The following is a 25,722-nucleotide window of genomic DNA, read 5'->3' on the forward strand; positions in this document are numbered from 1 at the left end:
AGGTTATACTCCTCAGATATTATTTAATTAGGCGCTATCAACGCCACCTAGAAGCTATACACTGAACAAGAAGAAAGCCCAAGTATAGATACAGTATTTAGAACACATATAGAACCACGCCTGCAATAATATTACAAAAACACAAGACAGACAGCAACAGCAAGCAAACAAGCACAGACAGAAAATAGACTTCAGAGTTAGTGATCACATCTACATCAATAACAAAAAATAGAATACAAAACGACCAGGCAGGAAGCTAGGCTATCAGTCTGAAGGACTATACAAGATACTACGTAAGATAAGATATACCTTTAAATTAAATTTGCTACAGGGCATACAAATACACCATATCTTTTCCCCAGACAAGCTCTGCCACGCCGCTTCGACCAAGCCTCTTACTAGTCAACTGAAGAAGAAATGTCCTAAGCTCTAGATTAATAGAAATTCAGAATAAGAAGTCAATAGGATCCTAGACTCCTAGATACATTGAAAGAAGCTATGCTATCAAGTAAGCTGACTAGACAGAGACCTAGATCTAGTATAGTATCCAGCAAAGTATTTTTTGAATACTCTACTAACACTGAAATTGTTCTATGATGCCAATCCCAAAAAGCCAGGTCCACCATGCTGGTTAGATGTGTAGATAAAAGCTATAGAGAAGGATCAATTTATTAAAAAGCATATAGATGATAATAGACTAGTAACCAACGCTTGAGGGCAAGCGTTTCCGAAGAGAGGGGTGATGTGACGGCTGAGTCTAAGGCTATCTCTAAGGGTAGGAGCGGCCTTATGGCCGGATGGGAGGCCTTAGGCAGGAAGGGTATCAATCCTAACCCGCGGTGCCAGATCTGGGGATAGCCTCACCCCAGGGCTATAAGGGGTCAAGCTGGTTACCTAAGCACACAAGATAAAACCTTCCTGCAGGTCCTGGTAGTTAGATTCCTTTCCCATGCTTGTTGTTTTAGAGAATCGCACCCCTAGATAGGAATCGAATATCTTTGGAAAAGGCATGTCACAGCTGGAAGTAAGACATTTATACTCTGTTTTTCTTAAAAAGCTAGGCATATACTTAAGTAGCATAAAGTATTTAAGTTAATCCTTACTATCAATTAGTATTAATAACTGGTTTCATATTAGCTATTTATTAAGTATCAATTACTATTCTATATCAACTACCTATTTTATATTAATTACCTAAAATAAATAGCTTTTGTCTAGAGCTTATTAGATTTAATATTAATAATATACATATGGTGCCAGATCTTTTATGTTGTGTCTATATAAATAAAGACAGATATCTAGACTTATTCCACAGTTCATCACTCTGAGACTACAAGAAATCACAATAAAGCTAAAGTTATCTAAATCTATATTAAAATAATTAAACAAAGACCAGTATTCCAACTCATAGTATAATCCTTGATTACTATTTGAAGTTAGAGGTATGACTACCAACTTCTGCTACTCCTCCATGGTTGAAACTCAAGTTTGAAAAGTTCTACATTGCGCTTTCGGTGCTTGAGGGCTAACCTACGAAAATCACTACGAATATGATGTTATACAGATACTGCTTTTACTCTATAACAATTGCGATTTGTGGCAGCACGCCCGAAACCGGGCGCGATCGTCGTCCAAACCAGCGTCGGTACCACCGTGTATAGGCACAACAGCCCACAGTGCGTGGTCGTATTATACCTTTCCCGGCTATACTATCTCGTCAATCTATTTTCCAGTCATTCTTTTTGCGAATATACTGAAATAGCGTTCCTCACTCTCACAAATAGTCTGCTCTGCCTTAAAAGCAGACTGTTCCTTTCTAATTTCCTTCTATCTATTCTTGATTGGCATCTAAATAACACTCTACATTTACTATGTTTCTTTAATACATTTAAGGCTGCGGACTTATTAGTATACGCATTCTACTATGCTATCTAGTTATACAGATACTAACCCTTCAAAGAATAATATTAATAATGTCTTATCTAGCTATAACTTTAAAGATTTATATAACTTTAATAATAATAATGTCTTTGACTACAAGTTAGACAGAAGTTATATAATAATTGTAACTAAATCAGAATTAGAACTAGCACATTATCCAGAACAATCCATATCTTATTATTCTTTATCCGAATCCTTAGAATACAGTGATAACCCTAATAATGATATAAATAAAAATATTACCAATGTCTTCTTAGACTATAAGCATTCTGATAAGACTAAATTATATTAGACCTATATAAAAGGACAGTGATATAAATAAGGATCTTAAGCTTTTTTTTTATAAACCATCTGTAACCAACCATTAATAATTCCTTACTAGGTATTATAAGGTAAAAACTGCTAAGACAAATATATTACTAAAATAGAATGATGTAGAGAAGGCTCTCCACAAGATAATAGTAAATAATATATATCAATTCTTTAACTATTATATAAAGCTAAAGTAAGATAAAAACTACTAGCTATTAAAAAAAATTAAAAAGACTAGTACTCTGCATCAAGAATAGAAAACTTTCTAGGGGTATTATCAAATAATTACTTGTACTAGCTTTATAAAAGAATAATATAAAGAGATTAATGTGGTATATAATTAGGTTTTATAATGGTTGGCTTTTTTAATCAGTGGATAGGGTCTCTAAAGTCTGATAGATAAGTATTAGTTAGATATAAAAAAGTGAGAGAAAACTAGAGTCTATCTACAGGACTTAATAGAGTTTAATAAGACTATTTTATAGACTATTAAAAAATAATTTCATCTTAGCTTTAAGTAGATTCAGATCTATTTTTTTACTATCTTTAGAATTTTTATAGTTAATTAGATTTCTGCTTTTCTATCACTACAACTAAAGTATCTTCAGTTTTCTATCCAAAAAAATCCTCTGGGCGGCCTTCTGATTCTAATAATAGAACTTCGTACTGAGCACACTAAACAATATCTTAGAATTATATAATAGTATATATAAGCTTAGTTTAACAGTTTTATTTTATATACTAAGTGGCGTCTAGTAATAACTTTTCCTTTTTAGAAATTATAGATAATCTGTTATTGATTTTTAACTCTTATATCTTTCTGTTTAGTATTCTCTTCTATTTAGATATTTTTAAGGCAGAAGGTCTTTACTTGATAGATGTTAGGGTCTTAGCCCCTGGGATACTCAGGCTTCGCTCTCGTAGAATAACCGCACCTGGTCCGCACCTGGTTCGCCATAGAAGAACCCCCTGACGCTACACCAGATTCGCTAGGGCGCCCCCGGGACCCACACTCGCCTGTATCGACATTCGACAATGCGAACCCCTGCGAACCTTTTCCTTCTCTTTCTCACGTTCGAATCTACTCAATTCCTGGACCTACATAAGGCCAGTAAGACGGGACCTAGCCCGTAACATTAGATTCGAACGTCTCACCCCCCTCCCCTATTTAAAGGGTCGAGAACGCGCCACTCCCCTCACCCGAAGGGTTGAGCTATACGATCGCTCCTCGTTCGTTCGAGTCGAGCCCCTGAGAACCGTACCAACTCTCCTCATTCGGAGGATTGAATTATTATATCGCCGCTCCTCGACGACCGAGTTGAGCATTGAGAAATTTCCCCATTATGACGAATAGCCCACCGAGGGACGGCCCGGACCGAAGGGGCATACCTTTGGAACCGAACCAGCTGTTATTGGAACAAATGCAACGAATGGAACTCCTTCTGACGAATATGTCCGCTCGCCTATCGCATGTCGAAGGACAAGTTAACAATACGACCGAACCACCTATGCCCGAGGTCCCTACTGATGCCACACCATCGGTAACCCCTATGTACAGTGCGAACAAACCGCGCCACTCCCTTGACCATCCCGATAAATATGACGACTCTGATCGTTCACGATATATGCAGTTCGTGGCAATCCTATATGCAAAATTGACGGTCGATGCACCAGCGATCGGAGGACCGTACGAGCAACTGTGGTACGCCTATGGACGGTTGGCAGGAAAGGCCCAGACGAAGGTCTACCCCTGGATGCGGCTTCATGGGAACGTAAATACGGTCACCCCCGCTACACTAGAAGCTTTCTTTGCGCACCTTAACGTGCTGTTCGAAGATCATCAACTTGTGGAGAAGGCGAACCTTGAACTTAACCGTATACGACAGGGGCGCACCCCTTTCCAGGACTTTATCAGCGAATTTGAACGGATATTACTTCTTGCAGGAGGTCAATCATGGACCGACGACGTAAAAATCTCACGACTGAAAACCGCGATTAACCAAGAAATGAGGCGTGCGACTGTCGGGAGCGACATGCCGAAGCAGTACGAAGCTTTCTGCGAACGCTTACACCGAGTAGCGAACGACCTTGAAGAGCTGAAAAGGATTGACAACATCCAGTCCCGATACAAGCGGAACACTTCCCGTCCGCTCACAAAAGGAACCTCCCCCGACAGAGGACAGCCCCAAGTCATGGACTGGACACCTGCGGGCCTGCCAATTAATACTGTCAGAACGGACAACTGTTTTCGATGCGGAAAACCGGGTCATATTGCCCAATACTGCCCCGAGCCTGCGCCGCTCCGTCGGGCGCCATCTCCGAGGAACCGTGGCAAGAAGAAACACGATACGTTCACGAGAATATCCAACACCGGAGTAAAGGAGAATGAAACCGAATCTGATACAGGCTCAGATAGCACATCAGAGTCAAAAGAGTAGCTCCTGCGCAAAGTCGCCCGCAGGAGCCAAAATGCAAAACAGCTCGTGACTTCGAGAATTTTAAGAAGATGGTTGGAAGGTTTGACGGACCCCCATTCAATATAGACGCATGGTTAGACCGTAGAACCAATGCCAATGCTTTAATTGATAGTGGGTGCCTCACCTATGGGATCATCAAAGAGACCTTCGCTCGAAAGAAAAAGCTGAATTGTAGCGCTATTAAACCTCGACCTATTAAGGGATATGATGGTTCGGCACCTCAATACATCAAAGAAATTGCATGCGTGACATTAGATATCGGGGGAAATATACAGGAGAAAGCCTACTTCTATGTGGTTCCGAAGTGCGAATACGATATGATATTGGGTCTCCCATGGATGGAACACCAACATGTAAGAATTGACGCCGCTGGAGGCCGACTGGAATTCGGGAACGGAATATCCGTCGATAAAAAGAACCTGTTACGACCTGAGTACGCCCCCCGACAGATCGGTGCAGCTGCGGTGAACGCTTTGAAAAGGATGCGAAGCAGGAAAAAGGAGGTCGACATATTTGCAGTCTCCATGCGGGATATTGAGAAAGCTCTGGCCCCGAAACCACAGACAGACCCAGGGAACAAGCTACCTAAGCATTACCACGAGTTCCTGGAACTATTTGACCCGAAGGAAGCTGACAAGCTACCACCGTCACGTCCGAATATCGACCATCAGATTGAACTAATTGACGCCGACGCGAAGGGGCGCAAGCCAGAGATACCATGGGGCCCTCTCTATAACATGTCACGGGAAGAACTGCTGGTCCTACGGAAAACTCTCCACGACTTACTGTCGAAGGACTTCATACGTGTGAGCAACTCGCCCGCTGCAGCGCCGGTACTGTTTGTAAGGAAACCCGGAGGAGGACTGCGCTTCTGCGTCGATTATCGGGCGCTCAACGCTATGACAAAAAGGGACCGATATCCACTACCGTTAATACATGAGACCCTACAACGAATATCTAAAGCCCGATGGTTTACAAAGCTTGACGTTACAGCGGCCTTCCATAAGATACGCATCGCCGAAGGAGACGAGTGGAAGACAGCTTTCCGAACCAGGTTTGGACTCTATGAATGGTTAGTAACACCTTTCGGCCTTACCAATGCGCCGAGCACGTTTCAACGATACATCAATTGGACCCTTCGCGAGTTCCTGGACGACTTTGTATCTGCCTATCTGGACGACGTGCTTATCTTTACGGAAGGCAGCCGCGCGCACCATCGGAAACAGGTAATGAGGGTGCTAGAACGCCTGCGCACTGCGGGACTACAGCTAGATATCAATAAATGCGAGTTCGAGGTGCAGACAACAAAATACCTCGGATTCATATTAGAAGCTGGAAAAGGGATCCGAATGGACCCCGCGAAAGTCTCTGCCATTTTGGAATGGAAAGCCCCAACGTGTGTGAAAGACGTGCGATCGTTCCTAGGGTTCGCAAATTTCTACCGACAGTTTATCCGAGGGTATTCCGACATAATCCGTCCGCTGACAGAACTGACTAAAAAGGGAACTACCTTCGTTTGGACCAAGGCCGCCAATGAAGCCTTCGAACAACTAAAGCAAATGTTTGTGAGCGACCCAATACTAGTGCAATTCGACCCCGAGCAGGATACAATCGTGGAAGCCGACTCTTCGGGATATGTCGTAGGGGGGACATTATCACAGTACGATAACAAAGGACTCCTACGAACCTGCGCCTACTTCTCCCGAAAGTGCACGCCCGCGGAGTGCAATTACGAGATCCACGATAAGGAGCTATTGGCGATAATAGCGTGTCTGAAGCAATGGGAACCTGAACTAATTGGCACTAAGGAGTTTACTATCCTGACCGACCACCGGAATCTTAAATACTTCATGCAGCTCCGACGGTTGAATGAAAGGCAAATGAGATGGGCCGGTATACTCTCACGCTTCAACTATAAGCTCCAATACCGGCCAGGGCGACTAGCTGCCAGACCTGATGCACTATCGCGACGCTCGCAAGATATGCCCGATGGGATTGACGATGAACGCCTAGCATACCGAAATAAGCGTCTTATCAACCCTAACAAGGTACGGAGAGACTATCCAGAACAACCTCCCCAGGGTCGCTTATCGAACACCGCACCTGAACCCCATGTCCACGCTACCCACATAGAGCACTTAACGTCAATTGGAGAACAGTGGCGACTAGCCGAAGCCGAGGATAAGAATTATGAACGAATCAAAGAGGCCGTACGCCAGAAGCTCCCGCGGTTCCCTCAAGACCTACAACTTCGCACCATGGTATCCGAATGCACGATCGATGCAGCGGACCGGTTACTATTTCGAAACCGACAATGGGTACCAAACAGCGAACCACTCCGCACTCGTATTATACAAGATACGCACGACTCCTATCTCACCGGACACCCAGGCCGAAACATGACCTATGCCATCGTGGCCCGACAACTATATTGGCCGAACCTATCTGAGGATGTCCGAAGGTTCGTGAATAACTGCGACAAATGTGGTGCGAACACCGTATGGAGACAACGCCGACAAGGGTTATTAAAACCGCTCCCTGTTCCCTCGCGAATGTGGCGAGATATTAGTATGGATTTTATAGAGAAACTCCCAATGTCCGACGGGAATACGAATCTCATGGTAATCGTTGACCGACTGGGAAAAGGGATTATATTGGTACCATGCAAACACATAGATACTGAGACAGTGATATCGAAGTTCGTTGACCGATTCATACGCGAACATGGGCCGCCTAGCAGCATTATATCGGATCGGGGCACGCAATTTGTTAATGACCTTTGGAAAGGCGTGTGCGAACGTCTAAAGATCATGAGACGATTGTCAACCGCGCATCACCCCCAAACTGATGGACAGACGGAACGTGCTAACTCTGTGGTGGAAGAATACCTGCGGAACTTCTGTACCTACCTCCAAACCGACTGGAGCCCACTAACCGCAATTGCGCAACTCGCAATAAACGGGCGCGACGCTACTGCAACTGGTATCAGCCCCTTCTTCCTGACCCATGGATACAACGTCGAACCACTCCAGTTAGATGAAGCTATCCCCACATCTGAGCAGCAAAGACCCGCCGCCGAACGTGCAAACGATATAGTTACTAAGCTACGGCAGGCCTTTGATATAGCGCAGACTGAGCTTGTCTCAGCGCAGCAGCGAATGGAAGATAGTGCGAACCGTCGCCGAGAGACTCCTCTGGAGTATAAAGTAGGACAGAAGGTATGGTTAGACCTTCGGAACATTCGGACCGAACGACCTTCGAAGAAGCTGGACGCCCGACATGCGAAATATACTATACTAGAGAAAGTGGGATCCCATGCGTACCGACTCGATGTCCCCGGAACTATTCATGATGTTTTTCATACGACGCTCCTCCGCCCTGCGGGCACACGTCCGCTCCCTTCACAGACCCGACACGATTACCAGCCACCAGCGCACCTAGTAGAAGGCAATGAAGAGTACCTAGTCGATAGCATACTCGACGAACGGACCATACGTCGGGGCCGCGGACATATGAAGCAATACCTTGTCCGTTGGACCGGATATGCGCGACCTACATGGGAACCTGCCCGGTCCATGGAAGACACCGAAGCACTCGACCACTGGCTCCAACACCACAACGCCCTTGCCGAAGGGGGGGAGTAATGTTAGGGTCTTAGCCCCTGGGATACTCAGGCTTCGCTCTCGTAGAATAACCGCACCTGGTCCGCACCTGGTTCGCCATAGAAGAACCCCCTGACGCTACACCAGATTCGCTAGGGCGCCCCCGGGACCCACACTCGCCTGTATCGACATTCGACAATGCGAACCCCTGCGAACCTTTTCCTTCTCTTTCTCACGTTCGAATCTACTCAATTCCTGGACCTACATAAGGCCAGTAAGACGGGACCTAGCCCGTAACAATAGAAGACCTGCAGCGACTTTTGGTTGAAAAAAAATACTAGGAGCTGCTGCTATATCTTAAGCTAGAGATCAAGGAATATTTTTTTTTCTATATGATTAAACTGGAGGATAGAATCCTTATTATTTAGTGGGAGGAGCCTATAAATATAAGTACTATATCTAGCCAATTAAAAATATTTAATGAGATCTATAGCTAGCTCTACACCTTTTTTGCTTATTATATGCGATATGGTAGTGGTAAAATATTAAATAAGAGTAGTAAGTAATAACTATCTAATAATATAGAGCTTGTGCTTCTTTAGATTTAAGAGCTAATATACAATTAGTCTAAGACTTTATTAGTAAAGCTAAATAGAACCTAATTATAAAGCATATCAATATCTGAATATTCCTTAATTACTATTTACCTTAGAATATCAATACTGATATACAGAATATTATAAATGGCTGTAAACCTAACACAGTCCTAATATATTATATCTGGCGAATTAGTTACTTGATTAATAAGAGGCAACTATAAAACTTAAACCTGTAAAAATAGGTATTATTATATTAATATCCTAAGTATCTAGAAGCTGTCTAGATATAAAAGAAGTAAACTTTTATTTATTAATAAGATACTAGCTATTAAAATCAAGCCTAGCTGGATTATATGACTAAGAATATATATTGAATCTTTTATCATCTTTATCAGCTCCTAAGAATAGAAGTATATCAAAATTTTAGCTAAAAGCAAGCCAAGATTAATATTAAGCACTAATAGTCAAAGTCTGTAATTTATAATGAAAAGACTAAACAGATTCTTTAGACTAAAATTTAGATATTATTAGAATAGATTAGCTTATTAAAAAAACTTTTTATTTAGTCAAAGTCCAACTTTTTTAAAGATGAATAGATAAGATAAAATATAGATACTAGGGCAGTTACTAATTATTACTCTTTCTTTAAAAGAAGGTCTTTATAAGATTAGTCTAAGTGTGCTATTTCTAATAATAATAAATTAGTCTAAACAATACTCTATAAACAGGTGGCTAGGGATAATATAAAATCTAAATTATTTTATATACTAGTCATCTCTCTAGACAAGACCAAATAATATATTCTATAAACTGAGAAACTAAAACAATGTTTCTAGTGCTTTAGTAACCAATTACTCTTAGAGCATAAGTATACACAAAAGTAGGTAAGATATGACGCCATAATCAAGTATTTCTATAAAAAACATCTTGAAGATCGGCAGTGCAATTTCTGTAAAGATCAAAAAGAAGATATACTGACTCAGATTCATTGGCAGCAACATGCTGGGGTGGTTCATCGTCTCAAGACCTGATCTCCTTATAATCCGAACGTTTGACTGATTTTGATTGCATCTGTCCAACTTCTATAACATATTTTTTGTGGCCTTATATACCATAGTCAACTTTACCCGAATTTCATGTTTGGATTCATACGTAGAATTTTCTCTTTTTCAAAACACTCGATGTGCAGTTCGGCATATCACCAAGTAGACGTAGTTCAGTTTTCTGCGTGAGAGATCATATGTATATCAAATTTTATAGTCTTGTAAATGGAATAGCACCACTTTTTTGGAGCAGTTTGGCAATCTCGTGATGGTCTCTATATAAGGCAGCCTGGAGAGCGTTGCGGTACGCGCCACCTTGAGCGTTGATATCTGCTCCCTTGCCTAGGAGCAGCTGGAAAATCTCTTGATGGTCTTCAAGCGAGGCGGCTTGGAGAGCGTTGCCGAACTCACCACCTTGTGCGTTAACGTACGCTCCCTTATCTAATAGCAGTTGGACAATATCTTGATGGCCTCTGAATGAAGTGGCCTGAAGAGCGTTGCCGTAGTAGCCGCCTTATGCGTTAATATCTGCTCAAACATATAATAAGATAACTGCAAAGCTGGTAAATGTAATATAAATTTTAAATTAGAACCTCGCCCATGTTGGATTCAGCTTAGAATTAAAATTAAAAAGCTATAGACTCCTTTCTTGACATGGATTTGAAAGACTTTTTTATCTGGCAGTATCTGTCCTAATTCAACACTGCAGTTGGTTCCATTTGCAGAATTCCTCGACCAGCCTCTTGGATTCCGCATCAAAATCCACGAGCTTCCAATCCTCCTCCAGTTACTATAGAGTCTTCGGCACAGCAGCAACATAACAGATTTTCTCTTACCATACAATCTCTATAGACTACATTATAAAAGCTCCTCCATATAATACCTATTTTATCAAGTCGTCCAAGACATAATAAATACCCACTACACCAGAATAAGCATTTCATATATAACCAAGAACAATCTTGAGCTTCTTTATTAAATAGGTCCTATAGATTTTACTAGAAATAAATAGATCAATAACATTCAGAGTTCTGACGTCATAGAAACTTACAGCACCTTGATCAGCGTCTTCCCACCGCCAAGTAAAACCCCAAGCCCTAAAACCCCCACTACTAGACAGCACCAGAAACCTAGCCATTTAGCATCATAGAAATTTTACCACTTTTTATCTTTTTCTTTAGCCTCTATTGTATCCCACCTTTCTAGATAACAGCTCTTAAGCAAACATTCCACAGCAAGGACTATAATAGTTTTCCCCAGACAGCTAACGTTCTGCCTTAGTTCCTTCTTCAGGATTTCAAATAAAAGAAATAATAAGAAGTAAAACAAAAGCTTTTAGTCTAATATCTATCTTTATACAAGTTAAAGAACCTGTGCTACTCTTTTATCTATTAAACCATTTAAAATAAAAAAAGTAAATAATCTATCAGGTCAAAAATTTTACTTCTACTAGATATTAAAGTTCTGATCTAGATATACCAATAGGTCATCTTGAATAAGACCATAGCTATACGTAAGATCATCTTTAATGCTAGGGTCAGATAATAGGTGAAGGATTTTCAGCTCTAATAGAAGATTTTCCATTCTTTAGGATTGTTTTGGAGACTTCTGGGCTTTTCAATAAGATAATATACTCTGATTATCCTTAGCAGAAGAAAGAGATTAGAAATCAAAGGATTAGTTAGAAAGTCCAACAAGAAAATTGCTGCTTTTCTGTCTATGTACTTTCTATCTATTAGCTGCATAGAGAAAAATAAAGACAGAGTCGAGGCAGTTTTATATCTTGACCACAGTCTATTTTTTGATTTGTTTTAAGAGCGAAATATGCAATTCGAATCATCATTTTTGCGGATGGTTGGTTTCCATCTGCGAAAAGTGCGCGTCAATGGTGTGAGATTGGGGTATGATGGTATTGAACAGTTTCCAAAACATGCATATATAAGAAGCCACCTCATTAAACATTAATACAAGAATTATATATTCCACTTCCCATTCTATCTGTATAGTCCAAAGTTATTTTTCAATCACAATAAATGCTTCTTAAGCTCAGAATAGGACGCAAGAAACAGGAATAGGATTTATCACGAATGCCAAAACTAGAAAGCCAAGATTAGATCTATCAGTCTCAAAAGCCTTTCCGTAGCAGTAAAAACATTGGCGAATCACATTCTAAAAGAGACATTTTATATTAGTGACAGATCCAGCAAATTTCAACTTCCATCAATACAAATAAAAGTCTCATATTCTCTCTCCTTCAAAGCCTTACCAGTCTTCTGGTCCTCACTTCCAGGCCCCAACAGACGGAGCTGCCATATCAGACTTCCACAAATACCAGGTACATTCTCCTAAAGCTAGATACCCCAGCTAGTAATATTATTGGCACCAAAGAAAATACCATCCTGCTTCTTACCATCAATATAATGATAATACACATCAACCAGTTCACTGTCATCCTCAGCTTAACCCCACTTTAGTTAAGCACTCACAGGGTTGCTAGTGATATTAATAGACAAATAATCATTTTCATTATCATAAAAAACCATTACTTCAAATCCAATTCCCAATGTGCAGATAAGATAAGACTTTACGTCAAATTTTTGATTGACAATACTGACCTATAAGCTTTTTATTAGCATTTTCCTGTCAATCGGTTCAACAACTCGTCACCAAGATGTGAATCGGGGTGGGTATTCTGCTAACAGAAGACAAGATGAGAACGTTGTGTAAGGCAATCCTAGGATAAGTAGAGTACTATCGCAATGATAGGCTGCAAAGTATGTTGAAGAGTAATAGTAATATGCTATTTGCTTGAGAGAATAAAACACAATGAGCTAGATACATGATGGTAAATGAGTGTCCTTATATAGCTGATCCTAAACATAGCGAGCATAGTCGATGCTCTGTTGGCTATGTTGTTGACATATCCAAACATAGTCTGGCTATGTTTGGCTATGTTCCCTGCATAGTCACGTGCCATGGTGCACTTCCACTGACATGGTGCATGCGCACCGCTGGGGTGCATCCGCACCGGGTGTACTCGCACAGGGTAGGTGGTTCTGCACTAAGTGTATTTGCACGGAAATGGTGCAGCCGCACCATTTAGGGTGTATGTCCACCTGGTGTGTCTTCACTAAACCAGTGCATCTGCACTGTCCAGATCACGTGAGTTCTCGTGTAGTCACTTCCGTCTTCGTTCCTACAATTAGCAAGTCTACTCCATAGGAGTTTCAGGCAGCTTGCTTATGTAAGTAGCGTCCGCTACTTATCGATTGGCTGAGCGTTCACGATTCTTATGACAATCCCCTCCTTCGAAGGCTGGCGTCCCGACAGTCACATAAATAGTCGCAGGCCCCCCGTCGCATAGGTAGGCGAATTTCTTTCTTGTTAACATTCTTGGTGGTGATGTTCTGACCATGTCGTCAAAGCAAAACATAAATACGAAAAACCTTCGGCTGCGTATCGAACAGTCTGGTATTATTCTGCCGATTCCTTGTCATCGTTGTGCAGTCCAAGGGAAGGTTTGCATTAAATCTGAAATTTCGAGTCGCTGTAGCGAGTGCGTTGGTTTTGGTCGCTGCAAGTGTCGCGATATGGCCTCGTCTGACCTGGCGTGGAAAAAGCTCATCAAGGCTCAAGAGAAGATTGAGGCCGATGACGATCGGTTGAATGCTGAGCTTGAGGCTCTCCTTGCCAAACGGGCTCGTTTGCATAAACAAAGGAAACTTCTCCGAAAGCGTGCTGGAGAATTTATTCAAACGGATATAAAGGATGTGGAGGAGTTGGAGCGTTTGGAGGAAAAGGAGGAGGAGGAACGGAAACGAGAGGCCGAGCTGCAAAAATCAAACGAGATGATTGCGGCTGCCATCCAGGAGTTTCCCGTGTCGTCTAACAACGAGTTCGACCACGTCCTCTCCGAGTTTCTTTCTGGCGAAACGCTCGAATCTTTTCGGGGCAGTTCAAGTGCCTAACTGGTTCCCATGAATTGTGTTCAGGTCCGTATCCTTTCCAGCTGACTAAGTAAAAGATTCTTCCTTCCACTAACTTTCTCTTTAGAATGTTTTCAACTTCATATTCATCCTCGGTTGCTTCGTCGTTACTGTTTTCTGGGTTTTCGGTTGGTTCCAATAATGAGATGTGAAATACTGGGTGCACTTTCATTCTTGCTGGTAGTCGGAGTTTGTAATTGTCGTTAGCGAGTTTTTCTTGAATTGCGAAAGGTCCGTATTTGATAGCGTCAAGTTTGTTGCTTGGTCTCTTGCTTGGAATGTTGAATTTTTTCTGTCCAATTGTTCGTCGTAGTAAGTAAACTTTCTCCCCCTTTTTGAGGATTGGCGCGTCCTCGCGCTTCTTGTCGTAGTAGGTCTTCATTCGGTTTTCAGCCCACTTGATGTCTTTCGATATTGTGTGATGGAGTGCCTGTAGTTTGTTGGCTTGTATTATCGCGGCTTCGGATAATCCTTCTCGTGGTACTTCAGACCATGTCATTCTTGGGTGTCGTCCAAGATTCGCAAAATGTGGAACTTGTTTTGTCGTAGCGTTTTCTGCATTGTTTAATGCGAACTGTGCTAATGGTAGTAGTTCTACCCAATTGTCTTGTTCCCAATCTAAATAGTGTCGAAAATACTGTTCAACTGTTTGAATCATTCTCTCGGACTGGCCATCAGTCTGTTGGTGATTCGCGGTTGATAACTTGTGATGCATTCCGCATGCCTTTGCAATTGTCTGCCAATATTTGGATGTAAACAACTTGTCTCGGTCTGTGATAAGTTCGTTTGGTAATCCGGTCCATACAAAAACTTTTCGTAACATAAGTTTTGCACATTGTTCTGCTGTCATATCCTTTGGTGTTGGTTCTAAGATAACATATTTCGTAAGTCGGTCGACTGTTATCATGGCATCGGTGTAGGTAATTCCTGTTACTGGGTCCTTGGACTGCGGTAGTCCTTGGATAAAGTCAACAGTGATACTTTTCCATGCTTCTTCTGGTACTTCCGGTATTTGCATTTTTCCAAAGGGTTTGTGGTGTACTGCTTTGTTTCTGTTGCATTCGTCGCAGTTTCTGATGTAATTCTCAACCCTTTTTCGGACATAAGGAAAGTAGAATGTTCGGGTAATCATTTCGATTGTCCTTTCAACTCCTTGGTGTCCTTTTGTTGGAGGATCGTGGTATCGCTGAATGACTTCCGTAGTCATATTCTGCGGTACTCTGATCATTCCATTCCATATCGCTAAGCCTTTCTGAACATTTTTCGTAACTTGTCCGGCTTGTAATTCTTCTTGTATTTTTTGATCCTTGTTGGTTTCCCGATACATTCGTTCGTAGAACGGATCATCGTCAACAACTCTTATTGCGGTCGCAATGATCGCATTGTGATTGTGGCGTAGAACTCCTGATTCTTCTTGCAGAATGTTTGTCTTGGGGGGTTCTATCCCGATTGCGTAATCTGGTCGTCTGCTTAATGCGTCTGCTGCTGCATTTTGTTTTCCTGGAATATGTTCAATCCTGTAATTGAATTTGGCTAGTTCTTCGGCCCATCGTATTTGTCTTCCAGATAATTCTTTTGTTGTCGTGAAGTACTTCAAATTGTGATGATCGCTTTTGACGATTACTTCATGTTTTGCTCCTTGGAGATAGTGCCGCCATTGTCGAAATGCTTGAACTATCGCGAGTAATTCTCGGTCGTGGACGTCGTAGTTAACTTCCGCCGATGTAAACTTTCTCGAGTAGAATGCGACAATCTGCGTTTCTCCTTTTTCATTGATTTGTTCATGGATTGCTCCAAGAGCATATCCAGATGCGTCTGTTCGTAGAATGCTTTGTAATTCTGGGTTAAACAGTTGTAATATTGGCGCAATTTTAACGAGTTCTTTAACGTTTTCAAAAGATCGTTGTCTTCTTGCTGTCCAATCGAATGGTTCGTCTTTTTTCAGCAATTCTGTCATTGGTGTTGTAACGTCTGAGTATTTCTCAAGATATCGTCGAACGTATCCGCTGGCTCCAAGAAAAGATTGTACGTCGTGGACGTTCGTTGGAGTTGGCCATTCGAGGATAGCGTCTAATTTCTCTTTCGGTATTTCTAGTCCGTTTGTTGTATATACCATTCCTAGGTAGTTGACTCGTGTGGTGTCGAATTCACACTTCTTGATTTTGAGAGTTAATCCTGCTTCCATGAGTTTTGTCATAACCAGTCGTACATGGTTATCGTGTTCCTTGGGGTCTTTTGAGTAGACTATAACATCATCGAAGTATACTGCAACGAAGAGGTTAAGGTATTCCCGTAGGATGTGGGTCATAAACCTCGCGAATTCTGCTGGTAGCCGTTTGAGTCCCATAGGCGCTACTAGCCATTCGTACAGTCCCAAGTCTGTAAGGAATGCTGTTTTCCAGATGTCGTCATTTTTCATTCGTAGGTTGTAGTATCCCCATTCAACGTCGAACATTGTCATGATTTTTGCGCCTTGCAATAAATCTCTCTTCTGTTCCTGGTGTGGTGCTTTGTTTGCGTCGTCTTCGGTCATATTGTTTAATTTTCGGTAGTCGATGACCATTCGTGGTGATCCGTCGCGTTTTGGTACAAACATTGCTTGTGCAGAAGCCTTTGCTTTTGATTCTCTGATGTAACCGGCTGCTAAGAATTTCTCAATGAATTCCTTAGTAGTTCGGAGTTCATCTTGTGAGATTTGTCGTTGCTTCACTTGTGGTACTTGTGCTCCTTCCTTGAGCGGTATCTCTGCTTCGTATTCTTTTTCGTGTTGTGGTAGTCGATATTCTTTCTTCACAAATAATTCGGTAAAGTCCCGATATTTTTCTGGTAGCTTGTCGAGCACTTCCTTTAGTTCTTTTTCGTAGATTTCTTTTGGTTTCTTTCGTGTTTCAATTTGTCGGCCTATTTCGTTTATTTCTTCAGCATGTTTCACCTTCAACTGCTGGTTCGGCTTGATCCCCATCTGCTCTGTTTGCAGCGTTTTCAGGTCTATTGACACCGTCTCGTGTTTCCAGTCAATGACAGGATTATGTTTCCGTAGCCACGTCATTCCGAGTATAATGTCGAAATCCTTTCGCTCGAACGGACTTAAATCCAGTTGGATGCTTTCTTCGTGTTCTCCTGATTTGAGTGTGATGTTTCCAGTTCGTCGTACGAATCCTTCGATCGTGATTTGTCCTTCAAAATTTTGTACAGTATGCCATAGGTTTGTCTCGTGCGTTTGGATCCTGTTTTTCTTGACGTATGCTTCGCTAATGTAGTTCGTTGATGCTCCCGAGTCGAGGAGTAGTTTGGCTTCGTGTCCGTTGATTGTTCCCTTGATAATGATCACAGTTTCTCCTGTCTTGATAGTTGTGGCAATAAGGTGGTGTCCCTTTCTGTGCCTCTCAAGGTATCGTTTCTGTGATAGAACAATTTCGGTCCAGTCTTCATCGGTGTAGATGACTCGTCCTTCGTGGTATGGACATTTTTTCGCGTAGCATTGGTCAGTTTCGATGCTATTGTGGAAAGGGTGCCAAATTTCTTCTGCGTAGCACCAACATTCGTTCCAGCCCTTCGGGCAGTCCGGGATGGGTTGGTAGATGATCATCGGTGCCGTTGGCTTCCACTTGTTCTTTTCCTTTTCTTCGAGGTGAGTTGGACATCTTGACTCATAGCATTGCGTCCAGTGTATCTTCTTGTGATGGTGTCCTCCATATTGTGGGTAGTACATGCATGAACATCTTTCGGTATGCCCAAGCATCGGGTGGCACAACCGTGTTCCTTTGGTGAGTGAGACGTATTCGAATTCGTTTGCGAGTGCGATGTTCTTTTTTCCGTGCATATCGCATTTGTGAAATGTCCACTCGTGGCATTTTTCGCATTCGAGGATGTGTTGTCGGTATGTCTGAATAGAGTCTTCCCAACATACTGGTTTGGGTGGTTTGCAACTGCATTCTCGTTTTGGTTCTTCGTAGTCGATTTCAGGGAATTCTTCTGTTGTTTCGGAGTCTTCGCTGTCTGTTTTCAGTTCTTCTTTGCTTGTTTCTGGAATCTCAATTTTTATTCCTGGAACCGTCGTGCTGGTTCCTAGGACTGAATCCCATTCTTTCTTTGTGATTGGTGGTCGTTTCTGGAACAGTCTGATTGTTTCATTTGCTTGGTCGATCGCCCTTGCGGCGTCTCTTCTGAGGTTTGTTGTTCTTGTTAACTGTGAATGTTGCGGGGTGTCTGATTCTCGATCCGAGTCCTCGTGGTCAACTTCTCTGTCTTTTCCACCGTCTCGAAACGTCAGGGGGTGTCGGCTTTCACTTCCTGATGAAAGGTCATCAATACGCCGTCCAGCGGTTTTGCTGTATTGGTCTTCTCTGCGAGGTTCTCTGATCGGTCCTTTCTCTTGACCTCGTCGTAGGTGAGGTTGCGCTTCTTCCGGGTTAGCGTCTTCTTCCTGGGGTGGTTCCCTTTCTGAACTCTGTCTGAGGCGTCCCTTAGATTGCCCAGGGCTATCTTCTTGCTCGAATTTCTTGAGCGATTCGTATATTTCCTTTTCTAGTATCGGTCCCCAGAAGTCCTGGACTTCGTCGACCTGTTCATTTTCTGACTCCTCCTCCTCACTGTCCGAGGGGGTCACAATTGTCTGGTGTATGGCCGCAACTTGTTGATGGACTGTTGTTATTTTTTGAGGGCTGACGTTACCGTTCTGTTTGTTTTGCCCTGATCGACACTGTCGTGCAAAGTGTCCTTTTCGTCCGCACTTGTAACAAGCTTTGTTTTCCTTGCGCTTGGCCATTTCTTCCTTACTGATCACGTTGTTAAGCTGCATCTTGACATCGCCGTCCTTGTCGTATTGGGTTCCTCGTTTTGCCGATGTGTTGGCATACTGAGGGAATCCTCCAACTTTCTTCCATCTCTGAAACTCCTGTCGCTTCTGTTTGATCTCGAACAGTTTGTTGTCAATTTTGACCGCCATCTCAATGAATCTGTCAATGTTGTCGGGTCGGTCGAGTTTGATGAGTTCCGTCTGGACTTCTTCCTTGAGCATGTTCTCAAAGGTTGCGATTTGAATAGCATCATCATAGTGTAGTGGTGTTACTATCTGTCGGAATTTGGTTGCCAACTGCTGAGCGGATCCGGTCTGTCGTAGGTATCTTAGTTGTCTTTCCGCGGTCCGTAGCTCGTCGATGTTTCCGAACGCTTCTCCAAGTTTCTGTTTGAACATGCCGTAGTTCGAAAACAGTTCCCTGGTGATAGTTCCCCAACTACCTTTGTCGATAGTGTATAATTCACTTAGCATAGGTTGTATCCATTCTGCTGCTGCGTCGGTAAAGCATGATGCCACAAAGATCATTTTCTTTTTGTCATTGGTGATCTGGTTGGCTTCGATATGCATTTCCATGTTGACCAAAAATGTCTTCAACTTAGATCTAGTTCCGTCGAAGGTCATGGGTTTTGGTAGTTTGACCCTGTTGCCGGCTGTTCCAGCTTCGCCAGGTGGTATAGCCATGACTTGAGCTTCGAGTTGGTTGACATGATCGTCTCTTTCAGCGATTGCAGCTTGCAGTCTTTGAATGTGTTCATTCATTTGATCGATGACTCTTTCCAACGTGGTGAATCTTTGCTGAGTTTGTTCGTCGGGCTCATCGTCACTGTCTTGATCGACTGGTCTTGCTTGTCTTGCAGGTGGGCGCGGAGTTGCCGGTCCTGCTGCTGGGACGTTGCTATTTCCTGCCATGATTAGCTCGTTAGTAAGGTTTGATTGCTTACCTAGTTCTCAAAACTTCGTGTTATGAGGGTGTTTTATTGTCAATCGGTTCAACAACTCGTCACCAAGATGTGAATCGGGGTGGGTATTCTGCTAACAGAAGACAAGATGAGAACGTTGTGTAAGGCAATCCTAGGATAAGTAGAGTACTATCGCAATGATAGGCTGCAAAGTATGTTGAAGAGTAATAGTAATATGCTATTTGCTTGAGAGAATAAAACACAATGAGCTAGATACATGATGGTAAATGAGTGTCCTTATATAGCTGATCCTAAACATAGCGAGCATAGTCGATGCTCTGTTGGCTATGTTGTTGACATATCCAAACATAGTCTGGCTATGTTTGGCTATGTTCCCTGCATAGTCACGTGCCATGGTGCACTTCCACTGACATGGTGCATGCGCACCGCTGGGGTGCATCCGCACCGGGTGTACTCGCACAGGGTAGGTGGTTCTGCACTAAGTGTATTTGCACGGAAATGGTGCAGCCGCACCATTTAGGGTGTATGTCCACCTGGTGTGTCTTCACTAAACCAGTGCATCTGCACTGTCCAGATCACGTGAGTTCTCGTGTAGTCACTTCCGTCTTCGTTCCTACAATTAGCAAGTCTACTCCATAGGAGTTTCAGGCAGCTTGCTTATGTAAGTAGCGTCCGCTACTTATCGATTGGCTGAGCGTTCACGATTCTTATGACATTTCCAACTTTTAATGAAGAATATTAAGTTGTAATAAGCCTTACAAAGCCACTTTTAACATCAATCTAACCATCCAGAGTAATAGATACAGCCACATCAGCAAACCCCTCAATAGTGCATACATTATCAATAGCGGTCGTATTTACACACTAATCCACAACGATATTCCAAGGACCCGCAAATCCGGATACAGAACCGGTCTATTGGAGGTTTGGGAAGCTAGCGCATCCGTTTAGAACAAGGACAGGGTTAGCCTTGGCGGCTTAGACAGTCGCTAGCAGCAAGAGACCAACGAGAAAAAACGCCATTATGAAAGAAAGCTCACACAAGAAAGAAAACAATTAGCGAGCAAAGTGCTATGCAATGGTGTTGGCCTAAATAGGAAGTTTCAAAATGCCCCATCTGCCTATTTATACCTGCAAAAGAGCCTCCGGCACTTCAGGGGGGGCTTGGGGCTTCTAACCGAGAACGTCGGAGACCCAATCTAGATACGGTCGTAAATTCTTCGCCCCCAGAGTAGCCGCAAACTAATCCAGCAGGGTTACAAGTTACAACTAGGATTCGATTGAGCTATGCCTAAAATAGTACTCAAGACATTGGACGATCCCGAGGTCTACATATAAGATTACTCCACACTGGATCGAAACAGCTGCATTTAATAATAATAAGTCAGCTCAGGCGTGTTTGATTTGACCGCATAGCAAGATATTTGCTGGAATATTAACTACTGGCTTATGCTTTGCTGCGGCCACTATTGCCAAATTACGGACATTGTTTTTGATGTAATCCTGCGATCCTACCTAACTTGCGGCTGTTTCTTGGCTCATTAATAATTATTAACAGCAAAGAGCCAATAATAGAATATACTGAATGGCGGATAAGACATGGTGCACTGCCCCCCGGATTTATTTTACAGTCGTGTTATTCTTTGTATTCCAGAGGAGGTGACCGGTATGTCAAACGGTTCAACAACTCGTCACTGAGGTGTGGACCTTGGTGGATATTCTGCTAACAGAAGGCAAGATGAGAACGTTGCGTAAGGCAATCCGGGGATAAAGTAGAGTACTATCGTAATGATAGGCTGCAAAGTATGTTGAAGAGTAAATAGTAGTATGCTATTTGCTTGAGAGAATAAAACACAATAAGCTAGATACATGATGGTAAAAGAGCGTTCTTATATAGTTCCTATATCGAATCATCCGATTCGATATATCGTAGCACCTGCTTCTAGCTCATCCTAGCTCACCGTGCCCGGAGCACTAAACCAATCCTGGTTAGCGTCGCGCATGCCTTTTATGGATATCCCGCATATGTAGCGTCATTTCAGCGGCTGCTGACATAAGTGGCATAATTGGTTGTGAGTTATCTATTCTTCTGACACGGTAGAAGCGCCTGTCACCGAACTTGTTCGCCAGCACCAGCACTTCAAGATGCCATTCTCATACTGGCCAGGCGGCATTCCTTCTTACATCAAATTCGATCAGGTTCCTATCGTTTATGACAAAATTAAGGAATTGACTACTGGCTGGCAGCTATTTGTGAAGGTGGACTCTTGTTGTTTCCCCGTTCTCTAAGGCTGTAATACTAATATCGATATAGGAGAAATGGATACCTAAACCAGCCGACGAAGCAGACGGGGAATATGAAGGCAACCAACGACGAGCGCTCGTCTCGGAATGGGCTCAGGCTCCACAGTCTTTACGAGACGAATTCCAGTCTCGTGCTTTAGCATCGCCGCCGGCCTGGAGTAAGAGCGACTGGAAGCAATACGTCCCAGAGGGCGACGAATCCGACATAGCATGGTTCACCTGTATCGCACCTCTCGATACTCCTCGTAATCGAGCATTGTGGACTAAGCTTCGGATTCTCTCATATGACTTCTACTGGTCCAACGACGGAATCTGTGAAGCCGGCGTTCTTCAGGCATCACCACATTTAGCGACTGCTGGTGTAGAGCCTAATGATTTTATGAAAACGGCTTTCGTGGAGAATGCGAGTTTCTCTTCGATGTCTATGACTGTCCATGGCACGGTTGTCTTTAATTGTGGCTGTACACAACATGTTTTCGCCGACCAACGGTCTTTGGAGGATGGTATGCTGTTGATTGTCAACACCGAAAGCAATGGAGAGGTGGTGTTAAAGATGCGGTCCTATTTTCTGGATTTACTTGATATGTACTGCATGTACTTTGGGTTAGGAAAAGGGCTGGAAGAGAAGCGAGGTAATGCTGGGTTTGACGGGGCAAATTCCGATGTTGAGGAGGGGGAATTTGGACAACCGTAAGTGAGGAAAGTAATTGCTAATTTGGAAGTCGCTAATTGAGGTGTAGGTTCGATATATCGAAGCCGATTCTAGAGATCTTTGCAGATGTCAAAGCTATGGGCGGCCTTGACGCAGACCCGGATAAATGGCCAGCAATGATTGAGCAGAATGCTCCCGGGTATCTTGCCCTTGAGGCTGAGGGGAAAGGGGACGAGTACGATCACTCCCTTTTCTCTGACAAGATGTGGTAGAGAATAGACCTATTCTGTAGTAGACATATACACACAAAAGACGTACCTATCTCGGGTCCTTGAATATAAAAACAGGAGAATAGAAACAGAAGAATATGGGGCATTTGATATAGGGGTTGTCACCGCTTTCGCCTAGACGGATCCGGCTACTTCTGGAGGCAGAATAAGGACCTCTCGCCCTCTATTTTACTCGACCCTGCACTGTTCCTTTGAAATATAATACTTCCTTCTTTGTGCGCCATCGCCCACTCTAACCAAAATACCTGAGTGTAGTGAACTGTACTACAATCACAAACTCTATTTTAGGATTATTTTTGCTAGTTAAATCTAGGGTTAGTGTCATAGACTACAATCACAAACTTTTATAGACTACAATCAGGTTTTGTCGCCTGATCGCCCTCAAAATTGGACTAGTTATTTTTATACCATTAAATCGCTCGTCACCAGAGAATGAGCGATATTTAAGTTATCGTGCTGCTGTCATGGTTAATTGAAAAGGACAGGTTTTTTAGATTGTTTTGGTTGAGGTGCAACAGGCGCTAGTGGCCAGGATATATCGCGTGCGCGCCATGATGGATTATCAGGGGTTCCAACATATTAGGGCATGGTTATATATAATTATATATTGTCTATACTACAGATTATCATTACTATTATAGATAGCATTAATATTTATCACATTTACCAGGACAATTCATTATTATCATCATATATAACACATTTTTTGAACAATTAGAGAAGTTTCTTATTGTAATATGCCGGGAATGTTGCCATACCATATAGCCTAGCTAGATTAAAACGCATTTACATCGCACACACCATTATATATCCATCACTATACACATCATATTAGCTGATAATATTCATACATGGCCCAACATCGCGCATAATCTAATTGAGTTGAATATCCCAGCCATTCAGACCACAGCAATCCAACAGTTGGTCATGCCCATTAATAGATATCAATATTAATTAAGTTCCTATTTATGCCAATACATATACACTACCATGCCCACTTTATAGCAGTATTAGATCAAGCATCATCAATGGTCCCAGACCTAAAAGATCAGACAGCCTATCTATATAGAGTAGAAACAGATTCAGTATAAATAGGACTAGGTATGCTGTCCCGTTTAATGTTAGTGGTTGTTTCCCATCAAGGCCAACTCACAGTATTTTACGATTATTCCTAAGACAGATGAAGCTATGGCCCCCAATAGTAATATATGTAAGATGTTAATCCAGAATATATAGACGCATTGGCACAGTGTGTAGGAAGCCATGGATCAGAAGATCTAGGCTAGTCAGGTCAACGAGGCCAACCTATAGTTATAGTGAACTGAGTGGGTGAAGTATTTAGAGGAGTTCAACATCCCTGATTTAATACAGAGTATAAGCCTATCCCTCACAGATATCGACGGCTAGCTATCTATTGAGCCGGAAGCCTACACTATTTAGACAGCCATGGCGCAGTTAGCCACAATTAACCAGTTATCCATGATTCACTAGATTAGGGTGTTTATACAATTGGAAGTCATCTGGACTAAGCAGCATTAGACGCGGTATACCCCATTAGAGACATATTAGGATAAGAAGTCAATTGTGAAGCAGGTATGGCTATAGCAGAAGATATTAATATTTTTTTAGCATATACAGCAGCCGCACGAGTGGACCAGTCCCCTGTATCAATTCACACGACGACAGCGCATGGCATAGGAGTGGTTGGTTGACGCGGTGCAGATTCCACCCACCCGCCAGGTGAGCAAGGGTAAGGTGATCACGCGATCCGGGGCCATGCGGGCACCATGGGTGGAGGAAGAGGAGGAAGAGGAGGAGGAGAAGGAGAGAGACACCATGTTGATTGATTCGTTGTCCATGGACAGCAACGAACCCGATTTTTTCAATGATAGGAGTGACGGGATAGAGAAGACGATGGAGGAGATGGCCATAGGGAGAACAGTTGATGTAGATGCCATATTTAATATTGAGCGCCCCCCAGAGAATAAAGAGGAAGCTAGCAACATCACTATGCTGCCATTAAGCCCTATAGAGCAGGCGTGTTTGGATTTTTGCATCGAATTGTTGAACCAGCACATCACCTGATAGAAGTACAACAGCGCATTAGTGTGTGCTGCAGCTGTATTGGGGGTTTATAAAGACAGTTTCTGTATACCCAAGGATTACCCGCCTATTTTATCATGAGTGATTAAGGTCGCACGGTTTATGATAGTAAAGAAAGCTGTCGAATTGAGTGACGAGTCCAAGAAGAAGGATATAGCCAAGTTACCTAGTTCCATAGACCACACGGATTGGGACAGCGTATATAGTGGATCACCACTACCCAGTTCGCCAGGCCGCAAAGGATGTTTGCAGTAAGTGACCTAGATGATGGATCAATTCATGGTGCGCGGATCGCAAGGCCCTATGTAATAGATGTTGGATTTGCACACATATAGGTTGAAGATCTATTATAATATGACTAGCGCTGGCCATGTACAGTGGCAGAATAGGGACGAGTTATGTTATAAGGACTGGTAGTTCACTATGAATAAGTTTTATGGTATAGTGCACGCGGTGGTCTAGGACGCGCGGCAGATATTGATTGATGACATATTAGGATGCCTGTCTGACGCCGTGTCAGCCATTCTAACCAAAATACCTGAGTGTAGTGAACTGTACTACAATCACAAACTCTATTTTAGGGTTATTTTTGCTAGTTAAATCTAGGGTTAGTGTCATAGACTACAATCACAAACTTTTATAGACTACAATCAGGTTTTGTCGCCTGATCGCCCTCAAAATTAGACCAGTTA

General features: G+C 42.7%; 4 protein-coding genes across 4 annotated transcripts; 3 read left to right on the plus strand and 1 right to left on the minus strand.

The window, feature by feature from the left end:
- Positions 1-3,608: 3,608 nt before the first annotated feature.
- On the plus strand, positions 3,609-8,974 carry TRUGW13939_04850 (uncharacterized protein; the record flags this gene model as incomplete). Its single annotated transcript, XM_035488016.1, has 2 exons — positions 3,609-4,687; positions 8,959-8,974. Coding segments are annotated over 2 exons (1,095 nt in total), but the record flags the coding sequence as incomplete, so codon positions are not given.
- Positions 8,975-13,962: 4,988 nt separating this feature from the next.
- On the minus strand, positions 13,963-19,670 carry TRUGW13939_04851 (uncharacterized protein; the record flags this gene model as incomplete). The annotated part of the gene is made up of 2 exons (XM_035488017.1): positions 13,963-13,987; positions 14,017-19,670. 2 exons carry the CDS (start codon positions 19,668-19,670, stop codon positions 13,963-13,965), a joined length of 5,679 nt encoding a protein of 1,892 aa, XP_035343910.1.
- A 2,156-nt stretch (positions 19,671-21,826) lies between these two features.
- Positions 21,827-22,909, plus strand: TRUGW13939_04852 (uncharacterized protein; the record flags this gene model as incomplete). Its single annotated transcript, XM_035488018.1, has 3 exons — positions 21,827-21,940; positions 21,996-22,675; positions 22,726-22,909. The coding sequence occupies 3 exons, from the start codon at positions 21,827-21,829 to the stop codon at positions 22,907-22,909; spliced, it is 978 nt and encodes a 325-aa protein (XP_035343911.1).
- Positions 22,910-24,703: 1,794 nt separating this feature from the next.
- Positions 24,704-25,012, plus strand: TRUGW13939_04853 (uncharacterized protein; the record flags this gene model as incomplete). The annotated part of the gene is made up of 1 exon (XM_035488019.1): positions 24,704-25,012. One exon carries the CDS (start codon positions 24,704-24,706, stop codon positions 25,010-25,012), a length of 309 nt encoding a protein of 102 aa, XP_035343912.1.
- Between the last annotated feature and the right edge of the window lie 710 nt (positions 25,013-25,722).

Source organism: Talaromyces rugulosus, chromosome II (genome assembly GCF_013368755.1).
Source record: "Talaromyces rugulosus chromosome II, complete sequence".
NCBI lineage: Eukaryota > Fungi > Ascomycota > Eurotiomycetes > Eurotiales > Trichocomaceae > Talaromyces > Talaromyces rugulosus.